Source organism: Pogoniulus pusillus, chromosome 11 (assembly GCF_015220805.1).
Source record: "Pogoniulus pusillus isolate bPogPus1 chromosome 11, bPogPus1.pri, whole genome shotgun sequence".
Classification (NCBI taxonomy): domain Eukaryota; kingdom Metazoa; phylum Chordata; class Aves; order Piciformes; family Lybiidae; genus Pogoniulus; species Pogoniulus pusillus.
In genome coordinates this window covers 14187718-14215556 of record NC_087274.1, presented here as the reverse complement: position 1 = coordinate 14215556, position 27839 = coordinate 14187718, and the positions used below count along the sequence as shown (strand labels likewise).

At 49.4% G+C, this 27839-nt stretch overlaps 1 protein-coding gene and 1 long non-coding RNA gene across 7 annotated transcripts; both read left to right on the top strand.

Annotated features, from left to right (window-relative positions):
- Positions 1–921: 921 nt before the first annotated feature.
- LOC135179731 (uncharacterized) lies at positions 922–3340 on the top strand. Of its 5 annotated transcripts, none has more exons than XR_010304090.1 (4): positions 923–959; positions 1190–1367; positions 1503–1692; positions 2283–3340. It is a non-coding gene; the product is annotated as an uncharacterized LOC135179731 (long non-coding RNA). The 5 variants fall into 5 exon arrangements; XR_010304091.1 differs by having other exon boundaries at positions 1190–1393; positions 1508–1692; XR_010304089.1 differs by having other exon boundaries at positions 1190–1393.
- Positions 3341–7303: 3963 nt separating this feature from the next.
- On the top strand, positions 7304–24153 carry LOC135179387 (myosin heavy chain, skeletal muscle, adult-like). Of its 2 annotated transcripts, none has more exons than XM_064151138.1 (38): positions 7304–7510; positions 7600–7743; positions 7838–7994; positions 8769–8796; positions 8894–9002; positions 9171–9263; positions 9391–9454; positions 9557–9655; positions 9750–9853; positions 9940–10078; positions 10785–10903; positions 11003–11152; positions 11771–11941; positions 12881–13190; positions 13300–13370; positions 13992–14079; positions 14175–14292; positions 14546–14669; positions 15096–15232; positions 15323–15578; positions 17182–17424; positions 17524–17700; positions 17785–17930; positions 18187–18277; positions 18367–18756; positions 19001–19127; positions 19218–19336; positions 20298–20494; positions 20882–21065; positions 21152–21317; positions 21477–21601; positions 21794–22102; positions 22206–22409; positions 22678–22803; positions 22895–23065; positions 23152–23256; positions 23391–23486; positions 23884–24153. In XM_064151138.1, the coding sequence occupies exons 1-38, from the start codon at positions 7304–7306 to the stop codon at positions 24034–24036; spliced, it is 5817 nt and encodes a 1938-aa protein (XP_064007208.1). In that variant the 3' UTR covers positions 24037–24153. The 2 variants fall into 2 exon arrangements, with proteins under 2 accessions (XP_064007208.1, XP_064007207.1); XM_064151137.1 differs by having other exon boundaries at positions 8894–9006; positions 9154–9263.
- The last annotated feature ends 3686 nt before the right edge of the window (positions 24154–27839 follow it).

The window sequence follows — 27839 nt, the reverse complement described above, 5'->3', positions numbered from 1 at the left end:
CCGGCTATGGGCAGGGACACCTCCCACTAGAACAGGTCACTCGAGGCCTCACCAACCTGACCTCGAACACCTCTAGGGAGGGAGCAGCCACAGCCTCTCTGGGCAACCTGTTCCAGTATCTCACCAAACAGAAAGAGACCATCAAGCTTCAGGTGTACACAAATTCAGCATTTTGGTTTTGGGGCAGTCCACTTGCCAAAAAACCCCAAACCCCAAAAACCCCAGAGTACTCCCCTCGAGCATTCACTGCCTTGCATCCTGCCACCTGGCACACTGATCTTCTGGCCTTTGAGGTGCCACAAGAGCACGTTGCTGTCCCATGGAGAACTTGCTGAAAGACCTCACACTTTGTATACATACATATACTTATATCTATGATTTGGTTTTATTTCCCTTTTTTATTTCTTAGTTTTCCTCTTTATTTCCCCATTCTTTCCTCTCAGACAGCTGTGACTTGCTCTTCTCCAGCCAACACAGTGAGCTGGTGAAGATGTCTGACTGCCACTCCCAGCAGAAATGACAAAGGGTAGGTGATGAGAAGGCTCCTTCCAGTGCAAACACTGCAGTCCAGTTTGCATTCTTGTTATTATTTTGATGTTGCTTTCCCCATCTCCCTCTTTTCCTCTCCATCTCTTTCCTTCCCCCCCCCCCATCTTCCCCTTTTTATCTCCCTCCTTTCAGCACAACCTCCCTTTTTCCACCATATATGTCACTTTCCCATCAATTTTCCCCAAACCCAGCACACCTGGGTTCAGCTGGAGTCTCTCCAAACCCAGAGCACCTGGGTTCAGTTGGAATCTCCCCAAACTCAGAGCACCTGGGTTCAGTTGAAGTCTCCTCCCATCCCAGGTGTGACCACTTTGCCCTCCCTGCCCACTCCCCTATTTAATGAGCCCTAGGAGAGGCAAGCCCCAAGCTTGCCCATTGTGGGCAGAGGGATCCTCCTCGGATCATCACCGGTGAGTCCTTGTGGTGCATCACTGGGTGAATGGTGGAGGGGATTCAAAGGCCGGGGGGCCTGGTGGGCCCCCCGGCTAGGTAGGGCTATGCAGGGCTTGACTTGATGCTCGACTTGATGCTCATTGTACCATTGTAAGCACGGGTGTTGGCTGTGCCTCCTCACTCAGGCTGAGCTCCTCTCTGTTCAGCCGTTTCTTTCTGCTTGCTTGTGAAACACTGACCATTCCAGGAACGAATCTGCGAGAGGTCCGGAGAAGCACTGAGTGGCCACGGAGGGAACGTCTGAGAATCCCTAGCAAAGAAAATGGAGTGAAACTCAAATTTCATCGACACTCTTTTATGTCAGAGTGGCTAAAACTCTGTCTTGTGTTGTGCTGTAAGTTAAAACTGGCTTCATTCAGTACCAGGTGAGATCCTGACTCTGTTAAGCCAGGTCAGTAGATGGCTATGATGAGATGTGGGATTTGACTTTATTGAGCTGTTTGTCAGCCAGAGGCTTTTACAAATTGTTATCTCAAACTGTGTGTGCTTCTGTTTCAAAGTATAGAAAACAGGAGTGGGCCCAGTGCTGAGCCCTGGGAAACACCACTGGTGACCAGCTGCCAACTGGATTTCACTCCATCCCCACTGCTCTTCAAGCCTGGCCATCAGGTAGTTTTTTACCCACCTGAGCCATGAGTTTCTCCAAGAGGATGCTGTAGAAGATGGCATCAAAGGCTTCCTGGAGTCCAGGTATCAAACATCCCCAAGCCCTTCCCTCATTCAGTCACCATGGATCAAAACCCAGAGGTCAATACTGGGTCCAGCAGTGCAAAGCTCTGAACCTGGGGCAGAACAGCCTCTTGCACCACTGTGTGCTGGCTGATAACTGAGTGGAAAGTAGCTCTGCAAAACAGTCCTAGGAGCCCTGGTAGAAGACTGAGAGGGGATTTAATAAGTATCTATAAATGCCTGAGGGCTGGGGGTCAGGAAAGAAGGGACAGGGTCAGCCTCTGCTCACCTGTGTCCTGAGATAGGACAAGAGGCAATGGATGGAAGCTACAGCACAGTGAGTTCCACCTCAACAGGAGAAAAGTATCTTTCACTGTAAGGGTCCCAGAGCAGTGACTGTTACAGTGAAAGAGTCTGCCCAGAGAGATTGTGAAGTCTCCTTCTCTGGAGCCTTTCCAGCCCTGTCTGGATGTGTTCCTGTGTGACCTGTGCAGGATTGTATGGCCCTGCTCTGGCAGGGGGGTTGGACTAGAAGCTCTCCAGAGCTCCGTTCCAGCCCCTAACATCCTGTGATCCTGCGTTGTCTCTGACTCGTTATGTCTGTGCTGTAGCAGGTGTACCTCTGCAGGGACCATGGCCCAAGGATAAATCCAGACTGGAGAAAGTACACCTCAAAGCATCTGTGGCTGTGGATTTGTCCATGCTGCAAGTACCCTTCAAAGCATGAATGGCTGTGCATGAGGTCATGCTGGAGATCTCGAAGTGTGTGGCCATGAGTAAGCCCAGAATAGAGCAGGTACCCCCCTGGAGGGACTGTAGCCATGGGTAAGGTCACCTTGGAGCAGGTTTACTTCTGAAGGGTCTGTGCCTGTGGGTACAGCCACACTTCAGCAGGTGTATCTCTGAAGGCACGCTGGAACAGGTGCAGCTCCAAGTGACTGGCTGTGGGTAAGGCTGTGTTACAGCAGGTACACCCCTGGGGAGGCTGTGGCTCATAGCTAAAGCTCCACTTAGAGCAGGTACACCCCTAAGAAACTGCAGCCTGTGGCTAGGTCCAAGTTGAGTGGCAGCATGGGGAGGAGCTCCTTGCAATGCTAAACCACATGGTGTGGTCCAAAGGCATCCAGGCTGGGGATTCACTGAATTACAGGACGCATTGAGTTGAAAGAGACCCTTGAAAGTCATCTTGTCCAGCCCTCCTGCAGTGACATCTTCAAGTAGATCAGGTTGCTCAGGGCCCCATCAACTTTGACCTTGAATATCTCCAGGGATGGAACCTCCACCACATCTTTGGATGCAAAAATGTTAATGGAAATGCCTTTAAATGGCTGTGGCCCGGGCCCTGAGCTGTGTGGTGCCCTGTGGCTTATAAACACTTCATCAGTGTGTGTGAAGAGCTGAAGGGAGGGTGGAGTCAGGCTTCTTTCACTGGTGCCCAGTGCCACCTCAAGAGAGAGAGCACAAACTGACACACAGAGCTTCCCCTCTGAAAACTAAGAAAACATTCTGCTGTGAGAGTGACCAAGCACTGGGACACTTCCTGGAGCCATTGTGAACTCTCCACCCTTGGAGAAGTTCAAAACCCAGACAAAAGCCTCTTTCATACTGAGGAGTGCTTCACAACCCTGGGACTTGGACCACATACCGAAAAAAACCCCACTTAAGGTCTCTGATGCCGGCTTATGAGAATCGACTGATGTTAAATTCAATCCCCTATGCACTACTGAGTGTCTGTTCACAACTGGAGACACTTCAACTTACTGACCACCTCTCTTTCAAATTAGACCTTTCACTGGCTGACTGCATGGCCACATGCCTTGCTCCTGGATCCACATCCTGCACAACAGCAAAAACCTAGAGGAGCTCTCTTGAGAAGGCTGAGTTTGTCACTGCCAGATCTTTCTGTCCCTGTGTTAGCCATGACTGACAGCCACTGAGCTGGTGGACACCACAAAGGCATCCTGGCACCCCAGAGACTGACTGGCAAGATCCCCCTCTGCTGGGGAACACAGCTATTCTCTAAGTCCCACTGGGGGCACTCCTCCTTGGTACCCTCTCCCCAGAGAGGCAAGACTTCAAATGTGCCTCTGTGGACATCATTTCCCACCATCTGGCTCTGGGTTTCTCCTGAACAGGGTTCAGAGTGTTTCCAGCAGCCTCCTCAAGCCCTGTGAGCTCTGGGTTTGGGCTCCAGCAAATTGTGTGTTGCTTTGCCGCATGCCTCTTTGGAATCACAGAATCACACAGAGCAATATCCCTGTTGGAAAATACCCCTTGGATCACCAAGTCCAACCACTCTCCCTGCTCTACAAAGTTCACCCTTAAACTGTATGCACAAGCACCACATCCAAACAACTTTTAAGCACACCCAGGGTTGGTGATTCCACCTCCCTGGGCAGCACATTCCAATACTTGACCACTCTTGTTGGGAAGTTTCCTAATGTCCAGTTTATATCTACCCAGTGGCAGCTTGAGGCCATTCCCTCCTGTTCTGTCACTAATTACCTGTGAGAAGAGACCAGCACCAACCTTTCCACAATCTCCTTTCAGGTAGCTGTAGACAGCAATGATGTCTCCCTTCCTGAGCTTTACAAGCTCAGGACACCACCTGATACTGGATATTGGCATCAAATGCATGCACCATCCCTCCACACATTAACCACTGAGCTCTTTTAATAACCAAAATGCCAATGAGAAGAGGAAGAATGTGTTTAAATCTGACAGGATTTGGAGCAGCTCACATGACAGTGTCCTCCTCCTAAAACTAAATCAGTCTGCCTCCAAGACTGCTGGCAGATCTCCTTTCCCCTCACTCTCTTAGCACTGTAGAGGAATAGCTGCCACTCCAATGCTCTGCTGGCACTGGGGATCTTGGAACTGTGCAAATGGGTCTGTGTGCAAGATATTTGTGATGGAAGTGCTGGGCTGAGAAGGGATGAAGTGCATGTGGGACTGTTGCTGACATGACATCTTTGTGCCTATGTCCAACCACATGTATAGGTGTGACTGCAAGAGTTTCCTATCAGTTATAGGTAGGAATAAAAAACCCCACACCTGTTTGAGGCCATTCCTAGATCAGAGCTCTCTTTGCTAGTGTTATAGGCATGGGGACATTTGCATAAGCTTGGAAGTTGCCTGCAAATGAAGGGAGCATCTCTCGCTCACTGGCACTGATTTGCAGACCAGAAGACTCAGCAGTTGTAACCTGTCCTATAGAGCAAGGTGGTGCATGAGGTCACAGTGACCTTTCCTCTCCCACTTGCAGTCTGAGGTGCACAGCAGCACAGATGCATTTGGCTCTCTGTGTGCATCTGTGCCTGTGTTCTTTCTGACAGCCTTTGAGCTGCCTTGCATCCCTCTCAGAGGCACCAGCTGAGATGCCCTGCTGCAGCCCAGCCCCTTGCTGTGCCCATAGCCCCTGCCAGCTGTTACCCATCTGCACTTCTGCTTTCAGGATTTTACAGTCACGACTGCCCAAAGCCTTTAATAAAGCAAATTTATCTTCTAACATCCTACTTTGTCTATTGTACAGCTGGGACAGCTGCAGCACACACATACCAAGCAATCCACCCTGGGTCATACAGTGAGTCGGTGGGAAAGCCAGCAATAGAATCCATAAGTCCTGCATCCAAGTTCTCTAAGTGCCTCAACTAGTCCAGATTCCCTCCTTAACACCCTTGTCAGATTGTTTATAGGAGATGTATTCATATAGTCAGTAAGACATCAAAATCTTCTAATTATATCTGGCCATGTCAAATGACAATTATGCCCTTAGTTCAGTTTGCCAGACAATGCTTTACCAAAGAAGGTTTGCCAGAAATGTTTTGACCGAAGACAGAGCAGGCATCTGGAGCATCTGCAGCGTGCAGCGTATAAAACCTCCCCAGCACGGCTCTGCCCTGTCTCCAGGGGAAGCTCCAAGGTAAGTGCAGGGGGTCCGCAGGCTCCTGGCAAGAGGATGGTGCTCTTTGTGCCCCAGCACTCCTGTGCCTCTGATGCTCAGTTCCAGGAGGACACTCAGTGCCTCAGCTTGGGTTTTAAATCAGCTTTGAGGGCACCTGCATATTGTCAGTGTGGATTTCTGGGCAGCAGCGACTAAGGGAATGCCATTTCTGTTACAGCACTGACCAGCTGCCAGCCTGCAAGCCGCCCACCTGGTGTCACGAGAGGTAAGAACCCAATTTACTGATTCTTAGACACATCCTTTTGGGTGGGATTTCTGGAAGGATCATTATTTCACCCTATATTCAAGCCTAGTGTGATTACAGTTGAAGCTGGTGGGGTGCTCAAGGATTTCAAGTGGCTGTGTTTGAAGTCTCTGACCACTGATGGCAGACCAGAAAATCCCCATGGGGAAATTCTTCGCTGCTGCTTAACTGGCCTAAGGAAGGGAGGAGTTCCTGGCTTCTCACTTTGGCTGTGGCACCAGAACTGGACCAAGGGGACCCCAGTAGGAAAAGGGGCAAAATTCTGCATTCTCTCTGAGAGTGTATGAATGAATAAACCATATGAGCACACAGACCTTCTATCCACCCCTGTAAAATGCCAGGGCTCTCTTAGACACCCACTTTCTTACTCCAGGCAAAAAAGAAACCAAATCAAAATTAAACTCACTTATTACCTGACAAATTAAGAGGGAACAGATTTTAGTAACACAGGTAGAGATTCTTTGAGTGGAATTCTTCAAATTCAGTTATCTATGGCTTTAATAACACTTCTGGGGGAATACTCTTTTTTCCCTTTTTTCCCTGTCTTTATTTTTGAGAGCTCACCTGTTCCTAGACTTTCTTATTCCTTCTCCCCACTAAATAGTTACTTGGGATCTTAAAACAGACCTGGCAGCTCTCGCATTTCATTTTGCCCAAGTTGGAACACTGGGGCTGAAAGGATCTTGTAGTGATGAACAGCAAACACATACAACAAAGAAAAGAGCAGCAAAGTCCAAGATGACAAAGGGCAGATCTTTTGCTTCCAGTTCACAACTTCACTGGAAAAACTCATTAATTTCCCCTTGCCTTTCTGCTGACAGGTTCCATGTTTTGCAGGACTGTAGGTCACCCAACCTATAGAATCGTTCCCTCACAGCTCATCCTTGCAACGAGATGTCCTGCCTCTGCTCCTAACAGCCATGTCTCAGTGAAACTTGATCAGCACATTTACTCTTACCTTATGGACACATCACTTACCACACCAGACCCACAATTCTGGATCACAGAGTTAACCAGGTTGGAAAAGACCTCTAGGGCCATCGAGTCCAACCTAACACCTTCTAATTAACTAAACATTGGCACCAAATTCCTCATCCAGTCTCCTTTTAAACACCTCCAGGGACAGTGACTCCACTGCCTGTGGAGTAACTCCACTTCAAGTGGGCATTCACTCTGTCTGTGAGAGGTCATTGGAAGTTATTCACTAAATGTTTGAAGACCTGGACTCCCTCTTGCTTTCCAAGTTGACCTAAAGTTACTAGGTAGCTCATATTAGATGTTCCAAATACTCAAAGTATGAAGGAAACCAAGGCACAGGATAGAAAAATTTCCCCCAGTCTCACAGAACAGATGCAAATACTCAGTGTCCTTTTGTTCCTCTCCATTAGTGTCCTCTCCTGACATACCTTCTGTGAGGTGCAGCCATGGCCTCTGGAGATGCCGAGATGGCTGTTTTTGGGGAGGCAGCTCCCTACCTCCGCAAGTCAGAGAAGGAGAGAATTGCAGCCCAAAACAAGCCCTTTGATGCCAAAACGTCTGTCTTCGTGGCTCATCCTAAAGAGTCCTTTGTGAAAGGGACAATCCAGAGCAAGGAATCAGGGAAGGTCACCGTCAAGACTGAAGGTGGAGAAGTGAGTGAAAAACAAGGGTTAGAAATGGTTTGAAATTCCCACCCTCAGCTCTTATCTGGCATTCATGCATCTCCCTCTTCCTCTGACAGACCCTGACTGTGAAGGAAGATCAGGTCTTCTCCATGAACCCTCCCAAGTACGATAAGATCGAGGACATGGCCATGATGACCCACCTGCACGAACCTGCTGTGCTGTACAACCTCAAAGAGCGTTATGCAGCCTGGATGATCTACGTGAGTAGCAGCAGCAGCAGTCTGCCTTTGGGGGCCAGCAGGAGCTGCTGTGGCAGGCTGAGTGGAAGCCAACCTGCTGTCTCCTTGCCCACAGACCTACTCGGGTCTCTTCTGTGTCACTGTCAACCCCTACAAGTGGCTGCCGGTGTACAACCCGGAGGTGGTGTTGGCCTACCGAGGCAAGAAGCGCCAGGAGGCTCCTCCACACATCTTCTCCATCTCTGACAACGCCTATCAGTTCATGCTGACTGGTGAGTTAGTTGATGTCTCTCACAGCAGTCTAACCCAAGCCACCCCACTGATCTCCCTGCAGCATGTGACAAGCCAGCTAAAAGCATCACAGAGAAGTTTGTCTGAGAGCTGCTCTGAGCTATGCAGGAATTAATTTCCAGTGGCTGTGACCCAGGAGCCTGCCTGGGCTCAGCTCTGTGTCTTGTGTGCACTTCATTGTATGGAATTCCACACTCAGCACTGCACAAACATTGTTTGACTTTGTTACCTTTTTGCACTGCTGGGACAAGAATCACAGTTCCACAAAGCCTCTGCTCCAGCACAGGTAGGCAGCTGGATTAGATCTCTAGCTGAGAACTGTGTGAGGGGCAGGTGGGCACAGAGCTTGTGTGAGGACCTTGTGCTTCTGGAAGCTCTGTGCATCCGTTTGAGCTTGTACTTTGTATGACTGAGTTCTCAAGCACAAAATCTCATTCCTGAAGAGGTGATTGAATGCCCATCCCCTGAGGCGTTTAGAAAACAGAGAGATCTGGTGCTAAGAGAGACATGGCTTGGCACCAGCCTTGGTGGAGCTGAGAGAATGGTTGGACTGGGTGATCTTAAAGGGCTTTTCCAACACAAACAATTCTATGGTTTTATGATTCTGTGATCTGGAGGAGAGTCAGGTAGTCCTGCACTGCTTGAACTACTGCACTTGTACTTTCTGAAGAATCCCCTACTTCCAGCTTTACTTGTTATTCAGCTTAGCATTACACAAGACAACTGCTAACAGTCTTTCACTCTGCCTCTCACAGATCGGGAGAACCAGTCCATCCTCATCACGTAGGTACCCTCCCCACTTAGGTCCCTGTGGCACTGCCCTGTGTCGGGGACCTCCTGCCTGACCACAGGCTCTCTGCTTCTCCCTTTGCTCTGGCAGTGGAGAATCCGGTGCAGGGAAGACTGTGAACACCAAGAGAGTCATCCAGTACTTTGCAACAATTGCAGCCAGCGGGGAGAAGAAGAAGGAGGAGCCTGGCAAAATGCAGGTGAGTTGGGAACAGACTGAGCACTTAACCTTTCATTGAGTAAGGATCACTCTGCCTGGATGCTTGAGAATCAAATAGTTAATTAGTAGATATTAGCTTGAATCAATGCATTGCCTGTTCCTCACATGGCCTTGGAAAGGATAACCCCCAGTAATGACCACCCTGCAGGGCACGCTTGAGGATCAAATCATCAGCGCCAACCCACTGCTGGAGGCCTTTGGAAACGCCAAGACCGTGAGGAACGACAACTCCTCACGCTTTGTGAGTTGCTTTGCACAAAATCCCCTCCTCATCAGAGCAGCAGTGATGGGCCAGGGGCATTCTCACATAAGCACAGAGTGATGAAAGGCAGCCAGGCTGAGATGCTGCTGCTGCCTCTCCTTAACAGGGCAAATTCATCAGAATCCACTTTGGAGCTACAGGCAAACTGGCTTCTGCTGACATTGAAACTTGTGAGAGACTCCCCTGACCTGATCACATTGCTTACCAATGTCCCACTCATGCAGGGGGACCCCTGTGTTCTTGTGCCTAACTGTTTCTACCATCCCTGCCAGATCTGCTGGAGAAGTCCAGAGTCACTTTCCAGCTCAAGGCGGAAAGAAGCTACCACATCTTCTACCAGATTACCTCCAACAAGAAGCCAGAGCTAATCGGTAGGAGGCATCACTGAACATTTTGGAAGAAGGTCCCTGAGCAATTGCATTACAGAACCAATGAAATGTAACCCATGAACCCCTTTGCTTTCAGAAATGCTCCTCATCACCACCAACCCATATGACTATCCTTTTGTGAGCCAAGGTGAGATCACTGTTCCCAGCATTGATGACAAGGAGGAGCTGATGGCTACAGATGTAAGTAACTCACAATACAGGCCAGCAGGCACAGGTCGTACATCACATAGCATGAAAATATTTCACTGTTCTGACTGTGTTACCAGAGTGCCATTGACATCCTGGGCTTCAGTGCTGACGAGAAGACAGCCATCTACAAGCTGACAGGGGCTGTCATGCACTACGGGAACCTGAAGTTCAAGCAGAAACCAAGAGAGGAGCAGGCAGAGCCTGATGGCACAGAAGGTATCACAAAGGAAATCATTAACACTCCTGTAAGCCACTATGGATGGGAAAGACAACTGAGGTTGTTCTTTCTTGGACTTTAGCATCCCAAGAAAAACAGTAAGACAGAAAAAATCCTGTCCTTTGTCCTCTTCTCAGTACATGAAGCTCCTTGGTCTCAGTATTGCTCTACCTTAGGCTATGAACAATAGATAGCTCCAAGTGTCCTTTGTACTCTTCCAGGAAGTCAGCAGTGAGGATGTGTGTGTCCTTTAACACTGTCAGTCACAGTTTTGTTGGAACATGGCTTGCAACTGTGAAGCAGCCAAATGGGTCAGCTCTAACAGGATGGGAAACCATGTTCCCATTTGCCCTAACCTGTCAGATGTTCAGGGAACTCTGGTGTGAGGTGTATTTGATTTCTCTCCAAGAGCCAAGATTTACAGCCCATGTCTACAGCTCTCTGAGCAGTGCCTCCTGTTGGTAAAAGGCAGGGTGGAAGGCTGGAGGTCTTCCAGGCCAGGTTGGATGAGGCCTTGAGCCACCTGTTCTAGTGGGGGAGGTATTCCTGCCTATGGCGGGGGGTTGGAACTAGATGAGTTTTGAGGTCCCTTCTACCCTAAACCATTCTATGGTAGAAATCTGAACCCTGCAGCCTGTAGGGAATACTGCAGGGTTCCAAGTTTTTGTGACACTGAATTCCTCCTTGTTCCATCTGTCATTTCAGTGGCTGACAAGGCTGCCTACCTCACGGGTCTGAATTCAGCTGACATGCTCAAGGCCCTCTGCTACCCCCGAGTCAAGGTTGGGAACGAATATGTGACCAAAGGTCAAACTGCACAGCAGGTAAAGAACATGTGGCAGTCTGAGGCCAGTTTTGAACTCCAGTCCTCCTGATTCCCCTCTGCTCTGTATGCTAACCCCTGGCATTTCTGTTCCTTATAGGTGCACAATTCAGTTGGTGCCTTGGCAAAGGCTGTCTATGAGAGGATGTTCCTGTGGATGGTTGTTCGCATCAACCAGCAGCTGGACACCAAGCAGCCCAGGCAGTACTTCATTGGTGTGCTGGACATTGCTGGCTTTGAGATCTTTGATGTAAGGAGCACAGTTTTACTGGCATTTGAATAGAAGGGCAAGTGAGACTAAAGAGACTTTTGAGACACAAGCATTTTGTAACAGCTATTTGGAACAACAGCTAGAGACTGTAATCACTCTCAGGCATCTTTTAAATGAAGACGTAATATCATTGTGCACTTATTTGCAGCCTTAAACCTTTTTTCTTCTGGTCATGAGTGAAGAAAAAAAAAGACCCTCCAAAGGACTTGTCTTATTTCAAGATGGCCAAACTCAAAAGTGAAGAATGGTTCAATCAGAAAAGATTCCATGGTTCAAATGATCAAAACAGTGTAAAAAACACTTTTTGTGACAGGCCTAAGCTTGGTTGTTGGGTTTTTAATTTTACTTTTTTATTCTACCTCTATTTTGGTCACAGATTATACAGGAAATATATTTCATCTTCACATTTTTATGAATGAAAAGAAAATGTTCCTGTGGACAATTAATTTGCTGCATTTCCCTTTTTTATTACATAAACACCCTTAGGAAATGCAAAGCCTTGACCACAGAGCCAAGCATTTCTCTCTTATGAAAGGGTGAGGGTTTGTAATTATTGCTGCATCTTGCAGACATCAGCCTTTCTTATTTTATTTCCAGTTCAACAGCTTTGAGCAGCTCTGCATCAACTTCACCAATGAGAAACTGCAACAGTTCTTCAACCACCACATGTTCGTGCTGGAGCAGGAGGAGTACAAGAAGGAAGGGATTGAGTGGACATTCATTGACTTTGGGATGGACCTGGCTGCCTGCATTGAGCTCATTGAGAAGGTACTTTCCTGTTCAGGTGCATTTCATGCCTGAAAATTCTGTAATTGCTTGCTTTCATTTTCCAAAGGGATCTTTTATGTCCATGTCCCATTCCTAACATGCAGCTTTTGCTATTCAAAGTACATTGATGTGTAGGTTTGGTATTTGTTTTTTTTTCAATCAAATGACACATGAAAGACACTCCACAGTTCTTTGTGGCAAAAGTCTCTACTGATTATAAGTGCCAAAATATTGTCCAGCTGCAGCACAGCCCTGCAAGGAGAGGCTGAGGGAGCTGGGGTCATTCAGCCTGAAGAAGAGGAGGCTCAGAGCAGACCTCATTGCTCTCTATGACTACCTGGAGGGAGGCTGTAGCCAGGTGGGGTTGGTCTCTTCTCCCTGGCAATCAGGGACAGAACAAGAGGACACAGCCTCAAACTGTGCCAGGGCAGGTTCAGGCTGGATGTTAGGAAGAAGTTCTTCACAGCAAGAGTGATTGGCATTGGAATGGGATGCCCAGGGAGGTGGTGGAGTCCCCATCCCTGGCGGTGTTCAAGAGGAGGCTGGATGAGGCACTTAGTGCCATGGTTTAGTTAGGTGTTAGGTTGGACTTGATGATCTCAGAGGTCTTTTCCAACCTGCTTAATTCTGTGATTCCCACTAAGAGTGTTGCTCCAGGACAGAATCAATTTGCTGCTCAGTGTGTCCCCCACACCTTTCTGTTCTCACAGACTTGTGTTGGTACATCAGAGAAGCTGCATCTTTGTAGAAGTAGCACAGAAGATGGACATGCATGACCAGCAGCACACAGTCACACTGACCTGTGCATCCTTGAAGTGATGAGACAGCAGCTGCACTGCATGAATTGGAAGTGCAGTGGGTGGCAGGATGATCAGATGTTAGAATCGTAGGATGTTGTAATCACAGCATCACAAAATCTCCTTTCTGCATTTCTCCTAGCCCATGGGCATCTTCTCCATCCTAGAAGAGGAGTGCATGTTCCCCAAGGCAACTGACACCTCTTTCAAGAACAAGCTCTATGACCAGCATCTGGGCAAGTCCAGCAACTTCCAGAAGCCCAAACCTACCAAAGGGAAGGTTGAGGCTCACTTCTCCCTGGTACACTATGCTGGCACTGTGGACTACAATATCACTGGCTGGCTGGAGAAGAACAAGGACCCCCTGAATGAAACTGTCATTGGGTTGTACCAGAAATCATCCCTGAAGACCCTGGCCTTGCTCTTTGCCAACTATGGTGGCGCAGATGCAGGTTGGTTCTCTGAATCCCATATTTTCATTGATTTACAACTTACAAAAGGTATCATAGGAGGCAAAATCAAAAATCTAAAAACCTGCTCTATCTATTTTCAATTTTGCAGATGCTGGTGCTGGCAAAAAGGGTGCCAAGAAGAAGGGTTCTTCCTTCCAGACTGTCTCTGCTCTGTTCCGGGTACAGTGGAGTTCACAGTTGCTTCCTAAGACAGGGCAGAGCAGGCACCTGCTTCCCTCCAATAATCAGAGGCAATGCTTGTTTAAAAACAAGGGTACAGATGTTAATTGCAAACCAAGGCTGGGATCCATCTGCCTTTATTCTCACCTTACAAGACACATATAATCTAGAAAGATAAAACTCAGCCTGCCAGTGCTTCTTGCAGTGGGGAAGCCAGGAAGGTTCTGTGTGGTGTGCTTCATGTGGCCCATCTTAAATGCACTCTCTAGTATGGCTCAAACTGCCTCCCAGGGTTGCCAGCTGATCTCTCTAGGTTAGGTACAGCCAGTGAAGGACTGATATAAGATCTAGTGAAGGCATCCTACTGGAGTCAATGAAATGTATTACATTTGTAGATTTAAGGGTACAGTATCTCCTTCAGCTTAATTTGAAGAGCTTTATGCATCAAACTAGTACCATTGAAGGTCTGTGCCAACTCAGAGAAACTGGTGCAGGGAGCCTCAGCTCAAGATTCTGCAAGCTAGTTTTTGTCTGGTAGCTCACAATCTCATTTCAGAGGGCTTGATGCTCATGGCAGAAATAACATTTGCTTGTAAAAATTGTTGTCAATGACTCTCCCAGGAGAACCTAAACAAGCTGATGACCAACCTGCGGAGCACTCACCCACACTTCGTGCGCTGCATCATTCCAAATGAAACAAAAACACCTGGTAAGAGACCTATGTACAGGAGATTCTCACTGTGGTGCAGCTCTTCCAGCCTGTAGGACAGAATATTTACATTCCCTTGTGCTCTGAATTGCCAGGTGCCATGGAGCATGAGCTGGTTCTGCACCAGCTGCGCTGTAACGGCGTGCTGGAAGGGATCCGAATCTGCAGGAAGGGATTCCCCAACAGAGTCCTCTATGCTGACTTCAAACAGAGGTCAGACTTCTCTCCCTTATTGGATTAAATTGTCTATCTCGAGTAGCTTGTGAAATTTTTCATCTCTCATGACTAGAGCCTTCTCTGAAGTTCATGTTTAGCAGCACTGTTAACTAACAGTTCTCAGGCTCTTCCTTGCAGAGATCTCAACATCAGACCTCTTTAGAGTCATAGAACCATAGAAACACCTTGTCTGCAGCACACCCTTAAGACAATTGAGCCCAATGCAAAGACTTTACATTTTCTGCCCCAGATACAAAGTACTTAATGCCAGTGCCATCCCAGAGGGACAGTTCATTGACAGCAAGAAGGCTTGTGAGAAGCTTCTGGGATCCATTGACATAGACCACACCCAGTACAAATTTGGTCACACCAAGGTATGAGAACTGTTTGTTTCAAGTACTGTGTGTTGGTTTGCATGGCTGAGAATGGTGCTCAGATTCTCCAGACACTGTATGAAACCAGTGTGTATTAATCAGCTAAGTACTTACTGACTCAGCAGCTGAATAAAACAAAAATTGCTTGTCATAGGATTATTTAATTAAGGGTTAATTATTTAAAGCAAAGGTGTAGAATACAAGAATCAAGGGTTAATGAAAACAAAGGCAAAATGTCTGCCTATTCTTATGCCTCAACTGCAAGTAACTGGAAGCTTGGAGATACAAAGGTGGGGTTGTCACTGCACACATTCTTTGTGCTTTTGCTCTTCTGCTTAACTCCTACATTATCTGTCATGGGGGACAGGCTGCTCAGCTATGCTGAGCAGCAGATACACTGCACCTATTCTCCTGTTCTTACTCAAGGTGTTCTTCAAAGCTGGGATGATAGGCCTCTTGGAAGAGATGAGGGATGAGAAGCTGGCACAGCTCATCACTCGCACACAGGCCAGGTGCAGGGGCTTCCTGGCAAGAATGGAGTACCAGAGAATGGTGGAGAGAAGGTAGACCTTGCTTCAAGTTAGCTTCACTGTATTTGTCTTGCTATGTCCTCATGGACTAAATGCTCAATATTAATTTGACTTACCTTTCAGAGAGTCCATCTACTGCATCCAGTACAACATCCGTGCATTCATGAATGTCAAGCACTGGCCCTGGATGAAGCTGTTCTTCAAGATCAAGCCCTTGCTGAAGAGCGCAGAGTCTGAGAAGGAGATGGCCAACATGAAGCAAGAGTTTGAGAAAACCAAGGAGGAGCTTGCAAAGTCTGAAGCCAAGAGAAAAGAGCTGGAGGAGAAAATGGTGAAACTGGTGCAGGAGAAAAATGACCTGCAGCTGCAAGTGCAGGCTGTGAGTACTATCAGTGTGCATCACCCTACTACAGCTGTGACTCTCAGGCTGATAGCAAATACATTTTCAAAAGACACATAGACACCACAATTTGATTAAGTTCAACTGTAGTTCATTAAGTGGTGCTCTTAAAAATACAACTGTCTTCAATGAGGACTGTCAGGAGGCTGTAGTCAGGATACTACAAGAAAAGAATTCAGTGGTGTATGCTGACTGAGATGTGTCTCATTTACATTCAGTTAAACTGTGTAAAACCAATCACAGAATCGCAGACCGGCTCAGGTTGGAAGGGACCTCAGAGATCATCTGCTCAAACCTCTCCCCGCCATGGGCAGGGACACCTCTCAACTACACTCGGGTGCCAAAGGCTTCATTCAACCTGGACCATGAACATTCCAGGGAGAAGGTGTCCACAATATCCCTGGCCAACCTCTTCCTGTGTGTCACCACCATTGTGCTGAAGAATTTCTTCCTAAGATCCAGTCTAAATCAACTCTCCCTAGGGAAACTTTATTAGCATAACATTTGTCCTCCTTGTAATTTCTCCTAGCTCTCCAAAACTCTGCATGCCTATTCTTAGACACCCATGACTAGGAACTCTTAGGACAAGTTAAAAGGGTATTTTGTTCCTCCTCTTATTCTCCAATTGACCAAGAAAACTTGGCATTAGCTTAGCTCTTATAAACATTACTGGGTCATAGTACTGAATGAACTGAGAGGAAACAGAATTTGTTAGAATTTACTCCCCCCTCACTCTCTTAAATCTCTCAGAAGCATCTGCTGTGCTGTAATGCTGTAGTTTCTAAACCACATTACTCAGAGGAGAAACTGCATTCTCAAGGTAATGCTAAACAGCCTATATGGCAAATAGGAAAATCTACATGTTCCCACTTCTTAAAGAATCTTGAATAGTAAAAAAGTGAGAGAAAACCCCAAAACCATTCCCTGCTAAAGTTATCTTTTTTCTTCCATGTTAGTTCTGGTGGATTGAAACTTGAGACAAAATACAACAAATACCCCAGGACATTTGTCACAAAAATTCAGCCCAGAGGCAATTTTTCCAGCTACTCCTTTTCTTCATCATTCATGAGGGTCTGACAGAGAAAATACAAAGCTCCCAGCTGCTGAATAGGACTGGTCCATGGTGATGAGAATCCAAATCAGAAATAGTTGCTTCAGAAAGTATGAAAAAAGAGAAACACAGGAATGTTGTGAGCATGACTGTGATGTTTGGGCATCATTGGAAGTTTGGGAAACATTCCTGTGGCTGAACCCACATTTTTGTACTTGGTTTTCCTATTAGGTGTGATGGGATAATCTTGGATTCCACACCTTGCACAAATATATAAGCTCTCAGGCCTTCATATAGATGGGAAAAGATTTTAGTTGCTTTTATCTTTCCAATCTGAATTCTTGAAAGCCAATATAAACTCAACTGGCTGCTTGAAAGCCTATATAAAATCAATTCAGTATTATATTGAATTCTGCTGAGATGAAAGCTAAATTTTAACTACAAAACTGCTATCCAGAAATTTAAACCATGAAAGCAGGCATGTTGATGTTCCCTCAAAAAAATATCCCATAAATGGTATTTTCCCACCAGGAAGCTGATGCTTTGGCTGATGCTGAGGAGAGATGTGACCAGCTCATCAAAACCAAAATCCAACTGGAGGCTAAAGTTAAAGAAGTAACTGAAAGGGCTGAGGATGAGGAGGAAATTAATGCTGAGCTGACAGCCAAGAAGAGAAAACTGGAGGATGAATGCTCAGAGCTGAAGAAAGATATTGATGACCTTGAGCTAACACTGGCCAAGGTGGAGAAGGAAAAGCATGCCACTGAGAACAAGGTATGAGGCAGGAGGGGTCACTCTCAAAAAAGACCTCTGGTTTGCTATTCAGTCTCGAGTTTTAAGCAACACTTTTATCTGTATTTGCTCTTCACACAGGTGAAAAACCTCACAGAGGAGATGGCAGCCCTGGATGAAACCATTGTGAAGCTGACAAAAGAGAAGAAAGCTCTCCAAGAGGCTCATCAGCAGACACTGGATGACCTGCAGGCAGAGGAGGACAAAGTCAACACTCTGACCAAAGCTAAAATCAAACTGGAGCAGCAAGTGGATGATGTAAGCACATAGGCAAAGAGCAAGAAGAGGACAGTGGTGCAGTTTGAGCTGCTTGGCAGAGCACTGATGGCTTCTTCTCTTTAGCTGGAAGGGTCCCTGGAGCAAGAGAAGAAACTGCGCATGGACCTGGAGAGAGCCAAGAGGAAACTGGAAGGAGACCTGAAGCTGGCCCACGACAGCATCATGGATCTAGAAAATGATAAGCAGCAGCTGGATGAGAAGCTGAAGAAGTAAGTGTGGCTTCAGGGCAGCTGAGCACAGGGCTGGTGAACTTGTCTCTTTCCTTTGGGCTCTAACAGTGGTGGTGGTGAGACACTGGAAGAAGTTGCTTAAGGCCGTTTTCATGGCCAGGTTGGACAATGCCTTGAGTGACCAGGTCTAGGGGAAGGTGTCCCTGTCCATGCCAAGCGATTTGGAAATAGATGATCTTTAAGGTGTCTTCCAACCCAGATGATTTTGTGATTCTGTGGTTTGCTTTGCCCAAAGGAAAGACTTTGAGATCAGCCAGATCCAGAGCAAAATCGAGGATGAACAGCTTTTAGGTATCCAGTTACAGAAGAAGATCAAGGAGCTGCAGGCAAGTCTCTGTGGGTTCTCCTCTTTCACCCAGACTCAGGGCAGACAGGAGAAGGGCATGGGTGTGAAGGGTGCCAATGTGTTCCCCAGGCTCGCATTGAGGAACTGGAGGAGGAAATTGAGGCCGAGCGAACGTCTCGGGCAAAAGCAGAGAAGCATCGAGCTGACCTCTCACGGGAGCTGGAGGAGATCAGTGAGCGCCTGGAAGAGGCAGGGGGAGCTACATCAGCTCAGATTGAGATGAACAAGAAGCGAGAGGCAGAGTTCCAGAAGATGCGTCGTGACCTGGAAGAGGCCACGCTGCAGCACGAGGCCACGGCTGCCGCCCTGCGCAAGAAGCACGCGGACAGCACCGCTGAGCTTGGGGAGCAGATCGACAACCTGCAGAGAGTGAAGCAGAAGCTGGAGAAGGAGAAGAGTGAGCTCAAGATGGAGGTTGATGACCTGGCCAGTAACATGGAGTCTGTCTCCAAAGCCAAGGTACACAAATATATCTGTTCGTATGTTAAAATCAATGCAACGGTTGTGTTTGGTCTTCCTTTATCTAACTATTATCAGTTATAGCATTACTGCCTTCTCCAGATCTCCTGTACAGAAATAGAGGCATATGCTGATAGGCTGCAGATATAGAAACTCTGTCTTCTGGACACATTATCTCATCCTATGACAGCTAAGGCAGTATTGAGGTATTGACTCTGCTTTCTTAACTGTGATTGGCACCCAGGCAAACCTGGAGAAGATGTGTCGCACTCTGGAGGACCAACTAAATGAATATAAGGCAAAGGAGGAGCAGAACCAGCGCATGATCAGTGATCTCAGTGCTCAAAGAGCTCGGCTGCAGACAGAGTCTGGTACGGAGCTTGCATCTCTAGTTGGGAAGCAGATGAATCCCCTAAGTGTCTCAGCTGAGAAAATAATTTCACAATTACAAACTTTTCCAGGTGAATATTCACGCCAGGTGGAGGAAAAAGATGGTTTGATTTCTCAGCTGTCTAGAGGGAAACAGGCTTTCACCCAGCAGATTGAGGAACTGAAGCGGCAGCTAGAGGAGGAGATAAAGGTGAAGATATCTCATGTTGCATAGCAAATAGACATTCAACATCACTTTGCTTTGAGTGCAACGTGCATGAATTCTAAAGGTCATCTAATTAAAAGTTCAAAACTTCTCATTAGGTTATTCACTCTGCAACCTGTCAGTGCAGGAATCATAGAATCAGTCAGGCTTGGAAGGGACCACAAGGATCATCTAGTTCCAACCCCCTTGCCATTGGCAAGGACGCCCTACCCTAGATCAGGCTGCCCAGAGTCTCATCCACCCTGGCCTTAAACACCTCCCTGGGCAACCCATTCCAGGATCTCACCACTCTCATGCTGAAGAAAGTCCTCCTCACATCCAGTCTGAACCTACCTACCTCCAGCTTTGCTCCATTCCTCCTTGTCCTGTCACTCCCTGATAGCCTAAAAAGTCCCCCACCAGCTTTTTTGTAGGCCTCCTTCAGGTACTGGAAGGCCACAAGAAGGTCACCTGGGAGTCTCCAGATGAACAGCCCCGAATCCCTCAGTCTCTCATCATAGCAGAGGTGTTCCAGCCCTTTGATCATCCTCGTAGCCCTTCTCTGGACATGCTCCAGAACGTCCACATCCTTCTTGTAATGGGGGCTCCAGAACTGGATACAGTACTCCAGGTGGGGTCTCAGCAGGATGGAGTAGAGGGTGAGAATCACCTCCCTAGACCTGCTAACAACATTTCTCCTCATGCAGCCAAGGATTTGGTTGGCCCTCTGGGCTGCAAGTGGCCCTCACCTCACTGCAGCACATCAGATTCTGGAGGGTTTGTGCTGTTTGTGGTCTTTTTTTTTTTCCCCCTAGAAGGTTGTTTTGGGCTTTTTCTTTTTTTATTATTTGTATTGATGTAGTCAGTTCATGACTTTTTTCCTGGGATATGATCCAGAGTCTAACTGCCACTGAGAGAAAATTTTGCAGGATGTTTCTACTCTCTAAGGCAATCTTTATACCACCAGGCCAAGAACGCCCTGGCCCACGCCTTGCAGTCTGCTCGCCACGACTGTGACTTGCTGCGGGAGCAGTATGAGGAGGAGCAGGAAGCCAAGGGGGAGCTGCAGAGGGCCCTGTCCAAGGCCAACAGCGAAGTGGCCCAGTGGAGAACCAAATACGAGACGGACGCCATTCAGCGCACGGAGGAGCTGGAGGAGGCCAAGTACGTGGAGGAGGTGGAGAAGGCTGGAAGAAACCACTAACAGAAGTTTGACTAGTTGAGCTACTGAATGGCAAAACCCCAGTAGTCTGTGAGGGAGGAGTTATAGAAAACAGAAATGTGTACTATTAGGAGTGGGGTTCTCAAAAAAATAGGCAAAATAGGCTGCAAGAAAATGAATGATGAGAAAGGCAATGCGTGATGAGTGCAGGGAACAGGTAGATAGCTCGGCGCTGGGATAATGAGGGAAGAAAGAAAGATGAATACTGGGAACAGACTGCACCATGAGAGTGGTAACCAAATACTCCAAAGCATATCAGCACATGGGTCAAATTGGAAAAACAGTGTATGTTTTACACCCCAGTATGAGCTGTGCTTATCTCCTCCCAGGAAGAAGCTGGCACAGCGCCTGCAGGAGGCAGAGGAACATGTTGAAGCTGTCAATGCCAAATGTGCCTCCCTGGAAAAGACAAAGCAGAGGCTGCAGAATGAAGTGGAGGACCTGATGATTGACGTGGAGAGATCAAATGCTGCCTGTGCAGCTCTGGACAAGAAGCAGAGGAACTTTGACAAGGTCTTTTGGGCTCCAGCACTGGGGTGCCAGGGCAGAGCATGCCCTCCTGGCCAGCACATCCACACTCACACCCCATGTCTCCTCAGATCCTGGCAGAATGGAAGCAGAAGTATGAGGAAACGCAGGCTGAGCTGGAAGCCTCCCAGAAGGAGTCTCGCTCTCTCAGCACGGAGCTCTTCAAGATGAAGAATGCCTATGAGGAGTCCTTGGACCACCTGGAAACGCTCAAGCGGGAGAACAAGAACCTGCAGCGTGAGTGCCTGGCACCCTGCTCCTGGGTGCCCTTTCTTGCCACCCAGCAGCCCTGCTGCTCCACATGGCTCTGTGGCTGCAGGTGACAGGGGTGCCTGTCAGGTTGGTGTTGCCTTGCTGCTCTGTGCCTGAGCCTGCCATTGGTCTTTGCTTCCCTAGAGGAGATTTCTGACCTGACAGAGCAGATTGCAGAGGGAGGAAAGGCAATTCATGAGCTGGAGAAGGTCAAGAAGCAGATTGAGCAGGAGAAATCTGAACTCCAGGCTGCCTTGGAGGAAGCTGAGGTACATGTCCATGATCACTGCTGTCTGCACTCAAACTAGGGGCAATGGAGACAAAAGGCTGCAACCTGCTTGGTCCCACTCTGGGCTGGCCAGGGAGTGCAGCCAGCTGAGCTTCCCCAAGAGAGTCCCTAACTCCCTAGAGAGCAGCTGTGGCTTTATCTGTGTCATAAACGTTTGTGTCCCCTTCTCCAGGCCTCCCTGGAACATGAAGAGGGGAAGATCCTGCGCCTCCAGCTTGAGCTCAACCAGGTGAAGGCTGAGATTGACAGGAAGATAGCAGAGAAAGATGAGGAGATTGACCAGATGAAGAGGAACCACCTCAGGATTGTGGAGTCCTTGCAGAGCAGCCTGGATGCTGAGATCAGGAGCAGGAATGAAGCCCTGCGCCTGAAGAAGAAGATGGAAGGAGACCTGAATGAGATGGAGATCCAGCTGAGCCATGCCAACCGTGTGGCTGCAGAGGCACAGAAGAACCTGAGGAACACACAGGCTGTGCTCAAGGTGTGTTCAGCAAAACTGCAGAAAAAGAAATGTCAGTCCTGACATTTTTTGGCACCCAAGCACACACTGCCACCTTGTAATCTCTCTTGTCCCTCCTTGCCAGGATACCCAGATACACTTGGATGATGCTCTCAGGACTCAGGAGGACCTGAAGGAGCAGGTGGCCATGGTGGAGCGCAGAGCAAACCTGCTGCAGGCTGAGATTGAGGAGCTCAGGGCAGCCCTGGAGCAAACAGAGCGCTCGAGGAAACTGGCTGAGCAGGAGCTCCTGGATGCCACAGAACGTGTGCAGCTGCTCCACACCCAGGTCTGGCAGTGGTGCAAAGCAGCTGGAATGACACCTACCAAAAGGAGAGGGCTGCTTTATGCCAGAGGTTGGGTCAGGGCAGAGGTCTAGGATGGCCTCTCTACTGCTGCCCCTGCTCAGCTCTCTCCACCTCTGATACTTCATAAACAATCTTTGGAAAAGAATTCTGGATTTTGAGCCTCAGTCTCAAAGAGGAAAGACTTGGCTGAGGCTGTAGGTCGGGCACTGCAGCCTCCCAACACAAGTCTTGCAATCTCTTTTTGTACAGAACACCAGCTTGATCAACACCAAGAAGAAGCTGGAGACAGACATTGCCCAAATCCAGGGTGAAATGGAGGATACAATCCAGGAAGCTCGCAACGCTGAAGAGAAGGCCAAGAAGGCCATCACTGACGTGAGTTGGGGGCTCCTTTCACTGCTGCTGCTGGATCATCCCCCAGACTGTCTCCAGCACCAAAATGCCTTTGACCCTTTGCTCTCATCAGGCGGCCATGATGGCAGAAGAGCTGAAGAAAGAGCAGGACACCAGTGCCCACCTGGAGAGGATGAAGAAGAACCTGGACCAGACGGTGAAGGACCTGCAGCACCGTCTGGATGAGGCTGAGCAGCTGGCCCTGAAGGGAGGCAAGAAGCAGATCCAGAAGCTGGAGGCCAGGGTGCGTAGGGCTGGCATTTGTGAGTGAGTGAGTAGATCCCTTGCAGGGGTGTCAGGGAAGCTCCAAAGTTGTCCTCCTCCTTGCAGGTGCGGGAGCTGGAAGGGGAGGTGGACGCTGAGCAGAAGCGCAGCGCTGAAGCCGTGAAGGGTGTGCGCAAGTACGAGCGGAGGGTGAAGGAGCTGACCTACCAGGTGAGGCAGCAGACCTCCTGGGGCTCACAGAGCCAGGCAGCCAAAGCTTTTACAAGAAGCCCAAGGCAAAATGGAACTTTATGGTTTGGAGAAGGCAATAACTCTGCCTCTTGCCTGTTTGCTCCCTGCTGCAGTCTGAGGAAGACAGGAAGAATATTCTGAGGCTGCAGGATCTGGTGGACAAGCTGCAAATGAAGGTGAAGTCCTACAAGAGACAATCTGAAGAGGCTGTAAGTATCACTCTGAGTGCTTGGTAAGACACTTTCCAAGTGGGTGGCCTTGGTGTTGAGGAGAGGAATACAAGAAAGTTGGGAAGTGCCAGTGCTCAGTAGCAGAGGGCTCCAAGTTCTGGGAGATGCTTGCAAATTGGCCTTTGGGAATGAATTCAGTGGGGGAATGAGGAAGCTGACGAGGAGGGCAAGTGCAGGGAATTGTGTTTGGCATTAGAAGAGCAGCGGCTGTAGGAAGGAGATGCTATGGACAGTGCTGGTGGTGCAGCAGAGGTGGAAGGGTGGGAAAGAAGAGATCGTTGGCATCGTGCAAGTGCTGTAAGCATCCTGAGAGATGTGCAGCAGCAGAGAAGGCCTGGGCTGGGCTGCTCCCCACCGCCTCCCTCTCCCCGCCCAGGAGGAGCTCTCCAACGTCAACCTCTCCAAGTTCCGCAAGATCCAGCACGAGCTGGAGGAGGCCGAGGAGCGAGCTGACATTGCGGAGTCGCAGGTCAACAAGCTGCGGGCCAAGAGCCGCGAGTTCCACAGGAGGATAGAAGAGGAAGAGTGAGGCTGACACGAGGCAGCAAAGTGACCTGAGGCTGCACAAAGTGCAGACCCCTCGGGTGCTTCCTGCTGCGAGAGTCTTTGTACCCCTCAATGTGCCTAGAGAATAAAGAATGTAGACTCCCCTGCACGCACACTCTGAGCAGAGTCTTCACTGGGGTTGATTCTGAGCGAGCCTGGGGCGCTGCAGGGCAGAATTGGTTTCCCTCTCCTGGCTGGGGTGAGGGAGATACTGGTGCACCCTCTGGATTGAGGACTCACAAACTCAAGAGGCTGCCCATTCCTATGGGGCTGCTGCTGCTTTGGCCTGTGCCCTCCTCTGCCTTCAGCAGCTCCTTGCCCTGCTCCTGTCCTCACAAACTTCTTAGAATCATGCAATCATAGAATCAGCCAGGTTGGAAGAGACCTCCTGTTGTCCTTGCAGCACAGCTCACTTCCCACACCAAAAGCCAGAGAGGCTGATCCCTTTCCTTTCTCCTTTTCTTGCTTTGGATTGTCACCCTGGCAGCCACAAACCCTGACATCAGCCTCTCAGTAAGTTCTCTTGGTCATGGAACCCTGCAGCACAAAGGCCCACAGAGGTGCTTTTCAGCACACAGAGCACTCTTATGACACGCTGGTGGTGTCCCTAAGCTGTGCCTTCTCTCTTACCCTGGATGCCCCTGGCTGGTGCCACCACCTGCTTCTAGCTTCTCGGCAGTGGGCAGAATGCTGAGTTCAGCCTGGGGCCACATGCTGGAAGGACTGTCCCTTGAGGCCCATTTCTCTCACACTGTGTGGTACCAAAACATCTCCTGAGCAGAGCAGCTCAAGGATCAGCCTTGTCACCTCTGGCTCAGCAGGCTGCAAGTGGCATTGCCTCAGGCAAGAGAGCAGGAGAAAATGGATGCCTGTGCCCTTCATGCCTTCCTCACTCACCTGTACCAGCATTTTGGCCAACACACAGGCTGCACAGACAATTTAAGTAATCTGGAAGAAGAGGGGAGAAAATGGAATAGCAAACAATTTTTTCTTCATTCAGACTCTGATCTGAGCTCCCAGTGCTGATGTGGAGTCTCATGTGAGCTATCAGCCATCTCATCTGGGTTGTTGCAACATCTTCATCCTTGCCTACGGACTGGGTGAAACACACTTGGAAAGAGCCCAGGTATGTTACAGACAAACCCACTCCCTGACCTGATGTTTTCACAGAACAAACATCTTGGCTCCCAAGCAACTTCTGTCCCTTCCTTGCAGGGAGGTGCCACAGCTTTGGAAGATTATCTCAGAAACCTGACGGACTTCAGGGATGTGTGGACAGGGACCCAAACACAGGTGAGCATTTACCAAGGCTGTCAAGTTAATTAGTAAATCCTTTCAGCAACCTCAACAGACAGAATCACATCACCTGCTGCACCTCTGTAGTGCCTTCTGCAAGCATAAACTCCTGAGACTCTCTCAAATGCTGCTTTACAGCCTTGGCACCACCACACTGCCTCCACCATGGCAGCCTGGCAACATGTCAGCAGAAAGAAGGAACCAAGGGAGCAGTGCCAGGCATTGGGAAGAGAGAAGATGGAAGAGAATGAATCTGGCTGATGTCTCCTAGCCACAAAGGTAAGTGTGACACCTGGAGATAGATTCTGTGATGAGCTGTACTACAGACCTGTCGCAGAGGGCACCGGAGGTAAAAGGCAGGCAAGTCTCTGAGGAAGCAGCTCTCACACAATGGCAGAACTGGGCCTGTTCTGGCTGCAGCCTTCCTTAGACTCTGCTTTGCAAAGCCAAGAGTTTCTCCCTCCAGCCTCCTGCACATTTCACTTGCAGGCAGTCACAGACCCTCCAGGATCTTCTCACACTCAGGAACAGGGCTGAAAATGCAGCTGGAGCTGTGTGCCCAAAGCTCAGGGACTGGTGCCCACCCTCAGGCACAACTCACCATGAACACCACCAGGCACTGCTGGTGGCACTGGGGCCTGGCCTTGTGTCCTGGGCAAATTCACAGCTCCCTCCTGGCTCCTACCTTTAGGGCTCTGAGGCCCAGCCCAGTGCCCCATCAGCCTGCACAAGAGTCACTCCCAGAGGAGGGGACAGGGCACAGAGACCCTTGGAGGTGGCCCCCAGCATGAGGCTCAGGCTGCCATGTGTCTGCCTCCCTCCTCAGTGTCTCAGCTCAAAATAGCTGTGCTCTTGCAAGACTCCTGCACGGGGTCGTGCCTGCTTGTGGAGCTGCCAGGCTGCCACTAATAGCTCTGGAAGACATTCCTGGGCGGGCAGGTTGCCTTCTATAGCTCAGCACAACCTGCTGCCACAGAGCAGCTGGCAGCTGCCTTGTGAGCCAAGACAGCAGATGCTGCTCTTGCCCCACAGAGACTTGCCCCACACAGCTCCTTGCTCAGCTGAAATGTTCTCCAGCAGAAGCAGGCCTGAGTGACTTCTCCCTGGGAAGGGTCTCCATCAGGAGGGGCCCCTTTGAAGGGCATGCCATGATGTGTGCCAGCCCAGCTCCTGGGGGCTCACCATGCTCTGCTGGCATGTGCTGTCCCCTGGGGAGCACAGCAGCTGCCCTGATGCATCCAGGGATCATCTGGGATGGATGGGGGCACCACTTTTGCTGGAAAGGCAGCGTGGGCTGCAGCTCTGAGTGCACGATTTTACAGCTGCCTCCAGACTGCTACCATGAGTTGGGTTGCAGCAAGAGCAGTGTGGCCAGCAGGGCAAGGGTGGAGATTCTCCCCCTTTGCTCTCATCAGACCCCACCCAGAGTACTGTGTGCAGCTCTAGACCCCCAAGACAAGCAGGCCATGGAACTGTTGGAGTGAGTCCAGAGGAGGCCACGAAGATGCCTGGATGATCTTTGAGGCCTCTCCCAACCTAAATGATTCTGTGATTCTATGTCCATGTCTGGGTGAAGCTAAAGGCAGAGGCAGGGCTTGCTCTGAGGCTCAGCAGCATTGCAGAAGGCCATGGCCCTTTGCTCAAGCTCTGCTTCCCCAGCACTCACTGAGGGCTTTACACCAGAGACCCCTCAAGAGCCATCCAGGAGAACCTCTGGCCAGGCAGTAGCTCTCCCATGATGCTTATGGAGGCTCAGCTCTGCCTGCAGCTGGACTCTACCAGCCCTTGGCAGAGCTCAGTAAAGCTGGTCCCTGCCTGGTGCTGTCACCACAGGCAATCGGGCAGAGGACATAATGGAGCAGAGACGTGGTTGGGATGGTGCCTGTGCCTTCTGCCTCACCACTTTGCTCCCTGTGGAGAGGGCATCGACCCCATCAACTTTACTCTCAGTTTGAGCCTGGGAAACAGCTGACACCAAAGGGACAGGGAAGTTCTTGTAAGGATCCCTGGCAGAAGGACCAGGACCTTACTACCAGGGGACAGCATCCGGGGGCAGTGGTCACAGGGCTCCAGCAGGCTCCTGCCAGTCACTCGCAGCACTCAGCCGCAGCCACTGCCTAAGACACTCATTGCCAGCAGGTGGCAGCCTGGAGCCACCAGGGTGGGCTCTGCAGGCTGTGGCAGCTCACACCGGTGCCCAGGGCTCCCCAACTCCCTGTCGCACTGCAGGTGGGTTAAAGGGCAGACAGACGGGGCAAGTAGCCTCAGGTGCTAGGAAGTTCCTCACCATGAGAGTGCTGAGACACTGGAACAGGTTGCCCAGGGAAGTGGTTAGAAGCCCCCTCCATGGGAAGTTGAATGAGGCCCTGAGCAGCCTAGTGTGAGGTGTCCCTGCCTATGGCAGGCAGGTTGGAGCTGGATGATCCATAAGTCCCTTCCAGCTCTGGCAATTCTGCCCCTGTATTGTGTTCACCCCTGGGCCAGAACAAA